The following is a 13,817-nucleotide window of genomic DNA, read 5'->3' as shown; positions in this document are numbered from 1 at the left end:
GATAGTATAAGTCCTTATTTGGATTCTTATTAGGAGGTCTTGGTTTTAGTACAACCATGATTCCTTATTATATCTCATTCTTGTTCTTGCTTCTATCTTTTATCTTAATTTCTTGTTCTTAGTGTTAGGATTTCGAATTCGTATTTTTGTTTATTGTTGTTTTTGGTGTTGTTTCGTTTCCGCGTGTTCCGTCTTGTATCATTTGGTATCAAGAGCATAGAGTAAGGTTTGTTTTCACAAATCTTAATCTTGAGATTTTGATCACTTTTAAAAAAATCCAAAAAAAAAGAAAAATTCAAAAATTCCAAAAAAAATTCGGCAAAAATTTTGTTTTGATTTGTTGTTTTTGACACTAGATCTTGATTTCCTAGTGTTTTTTGTGCCCAGGTCTCGAATTTCGTGTGATTTAAAGGTGTAGAATTGCAGATACCATTAAAAGATTTTGAGCTTTTAAACTTTGTGTATTTTGAAAAGTGGGTTTATTTTTGGCTTGATTTGGAAGACTAAAAATTAGTAGGGTTTGTTCATGGCATTGAAAGGAGCACGTGGGCAAAAGTTTCGTTGAATTTGTCATAGGGCACAGTAGGGGTGAGTACGATCCACTTGTCATAGGCTGACTGAGCAAAGTAGAAAATAAAGCATATAAAATACACACTATGGGCACGTCACGTGCAATTAGAAAATGTTCCAAACAGTAGCCCACACTATCTCCACTAACAGTTCTACAATATACCCATATACCATTCATAAATACGAGAAAGAAGCACAAATATACACATATACCAAAAACAAGTATAAGAAGTACAAATAGATAGAAATCACATCAAGGACAATAATACAACACAGAATGAACACAATATATATGAAATGTAATGAAGAAAATGATGATGTGATGCTCGAGGTTGTTGCACAACCTCCGTATAGACCTACTGAGCTGTTCTTCCAGGTAGGACCCATGGGGGTTCGCAACCCATATACAATCCAAGAGCCAATACCAATATCCATGACTCATCTCCGGCACATCCCTCGGTAGAAGGTCTATAAAGATGTCACAAGCCAATGTTTTCAGTATTCCCACGCGGTACCAATGTTTCACAAGTGCATATATATATGGATGCAATGCTCCTGACCAACCCGAATGAAAAATTCCAATAACCAACTCATATAACAACCATGTGAGCCAAGATCCACTCAATATGCCAACTATTCATGAATTCAATGCAATCCATATGCCAATAGAGTAGTATACATAAAGTTATGCCATTGATACTACATAAATTCCAATTTAGGCTTTTCACCAGAAAGATACCACCAAATGTACATATATAAAGGCCAACGACATCATATATAAGACCCCACACGGTCACACATAACAAATAATGTCTCGAAACCACCAAATAGCAAGACCATAGGCCCCCACACGAGCACATCACAATAATATATCCATTTCGATGATTGGTTCCCACATCCTTGACATGACTTTTATTCCATTATTAACTACCTAGCCCAGTCTAAAGAAAGTTAAGCCACAACCTACCTCAAAGTCGAGAATCTATGCGTTAAAGTACAAACAAGCCTTCCTCACCGAAGCTTTTCCTCCCGAACGGACCCGGAACCAGCTAAAATACACAAATATAGAATCTATGCATTAAAAGAAAGCCAAGGATACTCATATTGCCCATTTTCGGGTGGAGATCAAAATGAACCCCCGAAACATGCTCTCGAAAAGAAAGGGTAAAACCAAAATTTTAGTCCAAAAATATATTTCTCATGATTAAAGGAACTTATAGAAGAAAACCCAAGTGAAAACGGATTGGAATTGGGTTTCAAATTGAAGAATTCCAATTTCAGGCCTTATGGACCAAAATCTCCAAATTCCATCTTTGAAATTAAGTTTTGAAAGGATTTAACTGACAGGAATCGAGGAAAAAAATAATTGAAATAGGAGTTTTGGAGCTTACCCAGCTAAAAATAGAAGAAATCGCCCAAAAACTTGAATCCCCAAGCTTCAAGTCTCGAAAATAGTAAAAACTCACGAAATTGGGGGATTTAACCCACCCTGGCATCGCCTAAACGACCACCGGGTCGCTTAAGCCGCCAGGCGTCGCTTACGCGATGCCCGCCTGGTCGCGTATGTGACTTGGCTGTCGCTTAAGCGACTGTCGCCTAAGTGATGGGGGAGTCGTTTACGCAATACCCCCTGTTGGCTGCCAGTCGCTTAAAAGACCAACAGGTAGCCTAAGTGAGTGCATCAGCCGGGAACTTGGAGAATTTCAAGTCTCCGTGGACCTCTCGGGATTCATTTGGAATCTCGAGAACATAAACGAACTATGCTACCCTATCAAATTTGACGTTCTGGACTCAATGGTGATATCAGATTTTCAGAAAAATATCATTTTCACAAAGTTGACCCTCGAAACCTAATTTTTCAATTTTTCGACGAGGTCGAAATGAGATATAAAAGCCGTAAACCACACCAACCATGTTGCCAAGCTAAAATCGACGTTACGCATCTGCTGGCGCAGTCCGTTTTACCATTCAATGCACAAATCAATAAATATTGACTAAAATGAACTAATACTCCCTTCGTTTAAAAAGAATGACCTACTTTCCTTTTTAGTCCGTTTAAAAAAGAATGACCCCTTTCCTTTTTTGACAATACTTTAGTTTCAACTTTTCACATGGCATGTTTAGAACGACAAGATTAAAGGGCATTTTGGACATTTGACATAACTTTAATCTAAGGTCACAAGAGTCAAAAGTTTCTTTATTTTCTTAAATTTTGTGCCAAGTCAAAGTAGGTCATTCTTTTTGAAATGGAGGGAGTAAGCCTTTTTAACTACCAAAAATCACAATCTCGCACAAATCACCCTGAAATGCATTGGCAACTGTGCCACTCATCTCCACATTCCAGGGATACCACAATGCAACCACGGGGAGGGTTAAATGGTCAAATCACACAGAAATGAATAATTCACATAAATCACCAAAATAAGGTCATTACGATTGCTGGCACTGCTTCTGTCCTAGTCTCTTCTTTGTCGACCCTCCTATCCTTTCCTCATTCTTTGTCCCGGATCATACTTCTTGCAGATAGTACACACTGAGGTTTCCAATCATACTCTACCCTTTGATCCAATCATATCCCTTTGTTGTTTGCTTTTTTTTTTTTGTTATACTGTTATCTGTCCTGAGCCGGGGTCTATTGGAAACAACCTCTCTACTTCATTTGAGGTAGTGGTATGGACTGCGTATACTTTACCCTCCCCAAACCCAACTTTGTGGGAATACACTGGGTATGTTGTTGTTGTTATTGTTGAGCAATCTTGCCAAATTGAGCCCATTCTTCTTCTCAGTGTTGCTGTCTACAATCAAAGGCTTTCCAATCAGGCTACCTATCTTGCTCAAACCTCTTGCACTCCACTACTTGAGGTCGAGGCTCAGTAGCCTGACCCATATTGGAATTGAATTCACCTCCTCCTTTGTGAATTCCATATCTGCCGACCAAGCTTTGACAATAAAAGATTTATTGTCAAAAGTGGTAGATGCCACACCGCAAAACTCCATTCCTATCCCCCTCAATGTGAAATCGTACTAGAATGATCCCATTCTTCATCATTACTACTTTTTTGATCCCTATCTTCCCCATAACCTTTGTATGTACCCACTCAATACCATAAACGGATGGTGTGCTCAGAGGACGTAGCATACTATAACAGTATTCTAATATCCTTTTTTGAGCCGATGTCATCTAGCTCAATTTCACCTATTTGTTCTACACCTTCCTGCAGTGGTTTAACATATTCTTGCTTGAAGCTTGCATTTGTCATTTTTGCTATGTCAAAATTATCCCATACAGAGGCCTTTGGCCTGGCTGACTGACCCCCACTTTGTTCATGAATTTCTACTTCATCCCCCTAGGATTTGCGATTCTCTGCTGTGATTTGTAGCCATTACCCTACTTTTGCCTTTTCTTGGGCTGCTTTGCTTAAATCTGCATATCTGCATCCATTAATTTATCAAACTGCTTGCTCGTTGCATCTGAGTCCACACTCAGTCTGTGCCTTCCTCGGGGTTCTTTGATCCTCTCCCCAGTCACTTCAACTTCCGTGGTCCCATACTCAGAGTGTCTTCTTTTCTTCCCTTCTGTGTGTCTAATTCCTGCCTCTTAGGATTCCCTGGTTGTGAACCCTGACCCTTCTCCCCCATCACTACATTTTGCTGTGTTTTTGCCATCTCTTTCAGAGGTTTTGCCTGCCCACCCATGTTGGGCGCAAGATAGTGCTAACGTGAACCGGGTGAGCAAACCCTTCTTCGAGCTAAATATGTTTAGGCCGCTTTTCTTTTTGTACACTCAAGGAATATTCTATTTTCTTCCTTTGTACACTTATGAAGGAATAGTCTATTTTCCCTATTTCTTTTTGGTGCACCCGTAGGATTCACACATGTATTGGTGAGTGGGTGTCATTTGTAGAAAACATGTCCTCTTGTAAGGTTTTCTACTTTTGGTATACTGTGTATATGGGCAAGTTTTTTGCCCTTGTCTAATGAGATTTATTACTTTATCAAAAAAAATATATGGGTACCCCTAAAAAAAGATGAAACTATGATATGATTTCTCGCTATTTCTAGTTTTTTTCTTGAAGCACATTTGAGTTACTTAGGATAGAATTGAAGTTGAGCTGTTGGTTTTCATATCCTCTTCCCTTTTCTGTTCATTTTGCAGATTAAAAGGGATGGTATCACAAAGCTTGTTGTGCTCCCGCTTTATCCACAGTTTTCAATATCTACGAGCGGTTCAAGCCTTCGTCTATTAGAGAGTATATTTAGGTAGTAAACATACCCTGTGTTCGTGCTCAAAAAATACATTCCATTTGCGATTGTCAAACTAATATATGGAGCTATGAGTATGTTCTTCAGGGAGGATGAGTATCTTGTTAACATGCAACACACAGTAATACCCTCCTGGTATCAACGGGAAGGATATATCAAAGCCATGGCAGATTTGATGGAAAAAGAGTTGAAAAGTTTTGAACGTCCTAAGGAGGTAGTATTTTCTCTATTTTTTGATATCTCATGCTATGCTTACCTTGTGAAAAGAGGTGTTCTTTTTCCTAAATCTTAATAAGGTCCCATCTTTCCTGATAGTATTATACATGAGGCAAGTAAAGTATTTGGCATTTTCATTTTTGTTTTCATTACTTAAACGAGAACTTCTCAAAGTAGTTTTTGTTTATAAACTATGTCTGACTGCCTTCTCAGTTTTGGTTTCTTCTGTAATAAATGCTTAAAGATTTTATTTTACCAATTAAAAAAAATGCTAAAAGATTTTTGTCATGAATATTGTGATACTCTTGATTTAGTGTATCATTGTCCATGAAGTGTTATCTTCTCTTGAAGATCTATAGAGTTGGTTACAGTAGAAATAGAGAGTCGTGAAAAGATCTCTATACAGTGGAAGATATTAAGGATCAAAAACAAAAGGAAACCTGTAGCACTCTGTAGCAAATATTTCTCCAGATTTGATGCTGTTCTGTTCCTGCCTCTACTCATTTACATTTCATATTTATGAAATAATTTCAGAGATTTTATAATGAAAATAATAGCTGGCTCCCAAAGAATTACAAAGTCCATCTAACTTGTGTCCTGCCTTATTAACTAGCTTCATATACACAGGTGATGTTATTCTTCAGTGCTCATGGTGTACCACTTGCATATGTAGAGGAAGCAGGTGATCCGTACAAGGCTGAGATGGAGGAATGTGTGGACTTGATAATGGAAGAACTTGAGAAGAGAAGGGTACATAATGCATATACTTTGGCCTATCAGGTACCTTTGCAGATCTGTTAGAACACTTACATTTTACAAATGATTATATTTAAACACACTTGCATAGACAACATTGTCTATGTTTATGCATTAAAACATTCTTGTACAATAACAACAAACCCAGTGTATTCCCACAAAGTGGGGTCTGAGGAGGGTAAGATGTACGCAGTCCATACCGCTACCTCCGAAGAAGTAGAGGGGTTGTTTCCGATAGACCCCCGGCTCAAGATAAAGAGTAATAAACAAGGGGATGGATGACATAACAGAAATAAGGAATAAGAAATAATAAAATAGAGATTAGAGAAATACGAAATACGAGAAATAAGGGCAACACGAAAAGAGAAAATAGGAACTAAGACATAAGAAATAGGACACCCATCTAGTAGTGACATACACTCACATATCAAAGTGTCACGACCCAAAAGGACATAAGTAGCACCCACACTAATCTTCTTGTGGGAGAACCATCTAAACCGAACCTTTACCCAAGCACTTAGTCAATATTAAGATGATGATATCATAAAATCAACATAGTACTAATAATTCAGGACTAATTATTATTATTGCGGAAGTCAAATAAAATGCTTACTAAAATCCCCAAGACCCAAAAATCATCGTACAAGAACTACTAATAAATCATGTCTGAAGAAATCTCTGAATAAAGTAAATAAGGAATGTTTCATTGCCCGAAAAATGGACAATAACAAATAACATGACCCGTGGCAGCCTGAAAACGGAGTGCTCACCCTTCGGATCAAGATCTGCTATCAACTCTAGAGGTGAGGTCGTGTCTGAGCCTCTAGAAAACTTTCTGCACTCAACAGAAGAAGAGTGCAGGATAGTATCAGTACAAACCACTATGTACTGGTAGGCATCATAGGCCAACTCAACTTAATAACATGTACACAACATTATTAGAAAAACAAGTAGACATGCATCATCAAATAACAAATTCTCATCGAATCAACAATACAGCAATAACAGGTCAACATTGCTCACAAACAAGCCGCATAACTATCAAGAGTATCAATCATACGGTAAACATCCACAGAATCAACACAAGTATGTACACACATGCTATGGGACTTATTTTTGCCCAAATAGTCATGACTTGCAGGGAATAATCCATGTTCATGTACCTTACCGGCATGGTACCCGATCCAACATATACATATCTGTACCGGCGTGGTACTCGATCTAACATAAACATATCCGTACCGGCGTGGTACTCAATCCAACATAAATATAAACGTACCGGCGTAGTACCCGATCCAACATAAATATAAACATACGGGCATGGTACCCGATCCAACATAAATATAAACGTACCGGCGTGGTACCCGATCCAACATAAATATAAACAAGTATTATCAATATCAATTTACACAACCTCACAGCATACAACACTATGTGCCAAGTTTACAAGTACACTTAAAGTCATAAGACAATTCCATCAAGTCAATTTTCAATAAATATTTATACACGAATCAACAATCCAAACATCAACCATTTCAAGCATGCTTGAATACCAATCCACAAGTATCCAATTTAGGAGTATACACACAATTAAGTCGAGTAACTCTAATTAAACCATAACCTACCTCAATCGAAGAGCTCAAATATCACTAGTCAACAAGTGTCTTGTCCTTCCTCAAATTTTCGAAACGTTCAAAGTCTGTTCAAACATATAATCCTCTTAAGAAATATGAATTTAATAACACCTGTTTATAATTTCTTACTCTAAAAATTCTAAGACTAAACCTTAATTTTATTCAGTGATAGAGTAATTGATTCCACAGAAAATTCTCTTAGAAAAGTATACAAGAAACAGTGGCTGCGCCACTTTTAGTTTCCCTGGAACAACATAGCCACATTATCTTTATTTTATTAATAAGTCCATAAGTCTATGAAGATCTGTGCAAACCATCAATTGTATGATAAACTTGCTAATTCTGTAGTGTGTCATCATTACTAAATGACAAAATTGGTTTCTTTACTTTATTCAAATTGTAAAACCACTTCATATGGTTTCATCCGAATTCGTCCACTGATTAAACAATTTCCCTTACTGATTCACGTCCTTATAGTCATAACTAGGAAACTACTATTCAATCAAAAACAATTTCATTAAAAGCAACTCGTACATTCACCTGATGATGCTCCAAAGCCGTCGTCCTTTTATTTTTCTTCTATGCTGTGTGAGATAACCTAAGCATAACTTCTGTACTCCATCTCTCAATTTATCTGACCTTATTTTTAATAAATATGCTAAATTCTTTCCACTTAAATTAATTCTTTTATTGACCACATAAGAAAATAAACCACAACATTGGCCCATTAAATCACTAATTATTCTAAAATACCCAAAACGTTAATATATCCTCATAAATCTGTACTACTCATCCCGTGAGTCATAATCTACGTATACAAACCGAGCGCTAAAATAGAAAAGATGAGAAAATTCCACAAACGACCGAAAGGATCGTTACATCAGATACCAATTAAACAACCGTTCATCCCTGAACAGGCAAACATAGGACAAGAAGGGAAAACAAAGAATTACCTGAATCAGCAAAAAGATGCGGATACTTGTTACGTATGTCTGCTTCGGTCTCCCAAGTGGCCTCCTCAATAGGAGGGTTCTTCCACTGGACCTTCACAGACGCAATCTCCTTAGTCCTCAACTTACGGACATCTTTATTAAGAATAGCAACAGGTTCCTCTTCATAAGAAAGGTTTTCATCTAACAAGATCGAATCCTAACGAATTATGTAGTTACCATCACCATGAAACTTCCTTAGCATCGATACATGAAACACAGGGTGAACTCCTGACAAACTCGGAGGCAAAGCTAATCTATAGGCCACTGGCCCCACACGCTAAAGAATCTCAAATGGTCCAATATATCTAGGACTGAGCTTATCTCGCTTCCCAAAACGCATAACACCCTTCATGGGCGAAACTTTGAGCAACATTTGCTCACCCTCCATAAAGTGCATATCTCTAACTTTTCGATCTGCATACTTCTTTTGCCTACTTTGAGCCGCTATAAGTTTCTCCCGAATGAACTTGACCTTCTCTAACGAGTTCCTCAACAGATCAGTACCGCATGGTCTTACCTCAAATACATCAAACCACCCAATGAGAGATCTATACCTTCTCCCGTATAATGCCTCAAACGGCGCCATGTCAATACTCGAATGATAACTGTTATTATATGTAAACTTGGCCAAAGGTAGGAACTGATCCCAATAACCTCCAAAATCCATCACACACGCACGGAGCATATCCTCCAATAACTGAATTGTCCGCTCGGACTGCCCATCGGTTTGAGGGTGAAAAGCTGTACTAAGGTCCAACCTTGTGCCCAACTCCTCGTGCAACTTCTTCCAATAGGTAGAGTAAATTGAGTACCCCTATTCGAGATAATAGAAACGGGGACCCCATGCAACCGAACAATCTGCTTAAGATAAATCTTGGCCAACTTTTCTGCATTATAAGTCACCTGAACTAGAATGAAATGTGCAGACTTCGTCAACCTATCCACAATAACCCATATAGAATCATACTTTCCCAATCTTGGGAAGACCAACAACAAAATCCATAGCTATCCTCTCCCATTTCCATTCAGGAATGGGCTCTGAAGAGTACCACCAGGCTTTTGATGCTCGTACTTTATCTGCTGACAACTCTGGCATTTAGCAACACAATCAACTATGTCATGCTTCATCCGACCCCACCAGTAATGCTGCCTTAAATCACGGTACATCTTGGTTGCACCAGGATGTATGGAATACTTCGAACAATGAGCCTCAACTAGAATAGTAGAAATCAAATCATCAACACGAGGTACACAAACTCTCCCCTTAATCCGCAACACATCGTCACCATCAAGAATGGCCTCCTTGGCGTCACCCTGCGAAACCTTATCACGAATTTTGCTCAACTTAGAATCCTCAAATTGTTTAGCCTTGATTTGATCAAGAAATGTGGACCTTGCCTCAATGCTGACCAGAATTCCTTCTTTCTCAGTTACCTCAAGTCGAACAAACTTGTTAGCTAGAGTCTGAATCTCTCTAGCCAACGGAAACCTGCTAGCTTTCAAATAAGCTTTCAAATAAGCCTAACTACCCATACTTGCTGACTTCCTACTTAGTGCATCAACGACCACATTAGCTTTCCCCGGATGGTAGAGAATGGTGATATCATAATCTTTAAGCAATCCCATCCATCTACGCTGTCTCAAATTCAAATCCCTCTGTGTGAACACATACTGTAAACTGCGGTGATCAGTGAACACTTCACAACGAACCCCATACAAGTAATGCCTCCATATCTTAAGAGCACAAACTACAGCAGCTAACTCCAAATCATGAGTGGGATAATTCTTCTCATTGGGCTTCAATTGCCTCGAAGCATAAGCAATAACATTCCTTTCCTGCATCATCACAGCACCTAAACCAGAACGTGAGGCATCACAATAAATAATGAAATCCTTACCTTTTACCGACAAGGAAAGAATAAGAGGTCTTGAGTTTTTGAAAGCTCTCCTCACACTTATCAGACCAAATAAAAGGCACATCCTTCTGAGTCAACCGTGTCATATGAGTGGAAATAGAAGCAAACCCTTCACGAACCTACGATAATAACTTGCTAAGCCAATAAAGCTACGAACCTCCATCACTGAAGTAGGCCTAGCCCAATTCTTAACCTCTTCAATCTTATGAGGGTCTACTGCCACCCCTTCCTTTGAAACCACATGCCCCAAAAAGGATACAGAAGCCAATCAGAACTCACACGTAGAGAATTTTGCATAAAGCTTTTTCTCTTTTAACAAACCCAAAACAATCCTTGTGATCCTCATGCTCCTCTTTACTCTTAGAGTAAACCAGAATATCATTAATAAAGACAATCACGAAAGAATCCAAGTAGGGTTTAAATATCCTATTCATCAAACTCATAAAAGCAGCTGGGGCATTAGTCAGCCCAAAAAACATCACAAGAAACTCATAGTGCCCATACCTGGTTCGAAAAGCAGTCTTAGGAATATCGTCAGGCCGAATCTTGAGCTGATGATACTCAGACCTCAAATCAATCTTAGAGAATACGGATGCACCCTGCAACTGGTCAAATAAATCATCTATATAGGGCAAAGGATACTTATTACGGATTGTGACTTTGTTCAACTGCCTGTAATCTATACACATACGAAGACTACCATCCTTCTTCTTTACAAACAAGACAGGAGCACCTCATGGAGAGGCACTCGGACGGATAAAACCCTTACTCAACAAATCCTGCAACCGAGCCTTTAGCTCTCTCAACTCAGCCGGAGCCATCCTATAAGGAGGAACGGAAATTGGACGCGTACTTGGCTCTAGATCGATACAGAAGTCAATGTCACGGTCTGGCGGCATACCAGGCAAATCTGCAGGAAAAACCTCTTAGAACTCACACACTACAGGAACTGACTCAATAGCTCTGTGGAAGTATCTCGAAGATGTGCTAGGAAGGCCAAACAACCTCTCCTAATTAACCTCTTTGTACGCAGAAAGGAAATAAGTTTCATTGGAGTAGGACTATAATCCCCCCCCCCCCCCCACCACTTAAGTCTATCTATTCCTGGCATAGCCACAGTCACTGTCTTAGGATGACAATCTAATAAAGCATGATACGGGGACAACCAACCCATACCCAAAATTATATCAAAATCTACCATGTCTAGAATTACTAAATCTGCCCAAGTTGATACCCTATAAACATAACAGAACAAGAATGATAAACTCTATCAACAACAACAGAATCACCAACATGAGTAGACACGTGAATCAGAAAGTCAAGAAAATCACACACACTGTCCAATCCCACAGCAAAGTTAGCAGACACGTAGGAAAAAGTAGAGCCGGGATCAAATAATACAGTGTCCATTTTGTCACAAACAAGAATAGTACCTATAATAATGTCTGATGCGTCTGCCTCGGGCCTGCCTGGAAAGGCATAGATATGGGCCCTACCACCAGTTTGCACGTCACCCCTGCCAAGCTGAGAACCACCTTGATAGGGCTGATTACCACCCCTACCTGCTTGATGACCACACGACCACCCTATGAACGACCTCTACCATTACTACCACCTCTCCTACTTGTCCAAACGAGAGCTCCAGGAGCCTGCTGTGGGATAGACTGACCAAACTGCCTTGCATTAGGACAAAACCTCTTATCATGACCCACTTCGCCACACTCGTAACATGTACGGTCCAAGGTAGGCCGTTGAGCTGACGAAGATGAAGCGAGGTAACCACCAGAGTATGGAAATGGCTGGATAGCTCCTGACGGACCACCCACAGACACCGGCATCGCTGACTGAATGGGGCGGGTAGGGTATCCCTGTGAACCCTGACCCCTAGAATAAGAACCACTAAAGCTGCCTCCTCTGCGGGCCTTCTTTTTTAATGCTTTAGCATAACCCTCTTGCCTTACGCCCTCCATCTTTTTGACAAAATCAACCATCTCCTGAAAAGACCTACCTGACGATGTCATCTGAAGAGCAGAAATTTGAAGACCTGTATTTAACCCCTTCACAAAATGACGGATCCTCTCCTCTTCAATTTTCAACAAATGAGATGCATACCGAGACAATGAATGAAATTTGGCCTCATAGGCCGCAACTGACATGTTCCCCTTCTTAAGATTAGCAAATTCATCCCTTTTTCTATCTCTCAAAGTACGAGGCACGCCCTTTTCTAGAAAAACTGTGTAAAACTGTGTCCAAGTCAAGGGAGGCAAAGCTGTGGATCCCTACACTCAACATAGGGCCTCCACCACATCTTAGCATCCCCCTGGAATTGGAAAGTAACCAGTTCTACGCCATACCTCTCAACCACCCCCATCTTATGTAGCCTCTCATGACAGTCAATAATAAACTCGTAGGCATCCTCCGACTCAGTTCCGTGAAAGACAGGGGTCTTCATCTTGATTAACTTACAGAACAACTCATGCTCATCTCCGGTCGTCACTGGACCCACAACCTGTCTTGGAAAAACATCTGCTCCTAACTCTTCTTCCATCCGAGGGGCTACAGCAGCAGCATGCTGCATCCCAGGTTGGACTACAGGTGCTACGAGCATAGACCTTGACCCTGCCAAACCACTCAGAAAACTCAGAACCTGTTGAATCACGGCGGGAGACATCTGAATCGGAGCTGCACCTTCCTGAGCTGGTGCAACCCCATCATGAGCCGGCACTCGTTCTTCCTGTACTGGTATAGCTCCATCCTCTACAACCTCGGGCAAATCCTCATGTGGGGAGGAGATATTGGCCTCTCTCTAGCTGGCCCCGTAGCTTGAGCTCTGCCCATGGCGGGCGCTGCTCTCCTTCCTCCGCCACGTCCTCCTCTTGCCCCATTCTTTCGTGTTCTTACCATCTGCGAGAATAAGAGTGAAAGAAGTCAGATACCAATTGAAATCGTCAGATACCAATTGAAATCAAGTAATAGCATGTAAGAAAGAAGAATTTGAATTTTCCTATTTCCCTATAGCCTCTCGAAGAAAAGTACAGACGTCTCCGTACCGTTTCGCAAGACTCTACTAGACATGTTTTTGTACTACGAGATCGATGAACCTAGGCTCTGATACCAACTTTGTCACGACCCAAAAGGCCATGAGTGGCACCCACACTAATCTTCTTGTGGGAGAACCATCTAAACCGAACCTTTACCCAAGCACTTAGTCAAGATGATATCATAAAATCAACATAATACTAATAATTCAGGACTAATCATTATTAATGCGGAAGTCAAATAAAATGTTTACTAAAATCCTCAAGACCCAAAGATCATCATACAAGAACTACTAACAAATCATGTCTGAAGAAAACTCCAAATAAAGTAAATAAGGAATGTTTCATTGCCCGAAAGATGGACAATAACAAATAACATGACCTGTGGCAGCCTGAAGACGGAGTGCTCACCCTTCGGATCAAGATCTGCTA

General features: G+C 40.0%; 1 protein-coding gene across 1 annotated transcript in view; it reads left to right on the top strand.

Moving 5' to 3' along the window:
- Positions 1–13,817, top strand: part of LOC107870727 (ferrochelatase-2, chloroplastic) — a 44,136-nt gene that overhangs the window by 19,665 nt on the left and 10,654 nt on the right. Inside the window, 3 exon segments of the mRNA XM_047413105.1 lie at positions 4,727–4,830; positions 4,921–5,047; positions 5,677–5,829. Of these exon segments, the coding sequence (XP_047269061.1) occupies positions 4,727–4,830; positions 4,921–5,047; positions 5,677–5,829 (384 nt within the window).

This window comes from Capsicum annuum, chromosome 5 (assembly GCF_002878395.1).
Source record: "Capsicum annuum cultivar UCD-10X-F1 chromosome 5, UCD10Xv1.1, whole genome shotgun sequence".
NCBI classification, from domain to species: Eukaryota; Viridiplantae; Streptophyta; class Magnoliopsida; order Solanales; family Solanaceae; genus Capsicum; species Capsicum annuum.
The sequence above is the reverse complement of the archived record's forward strand: the minus strand, read 5'-3'. Positions and strand labels throughout refer to the sequence as shown.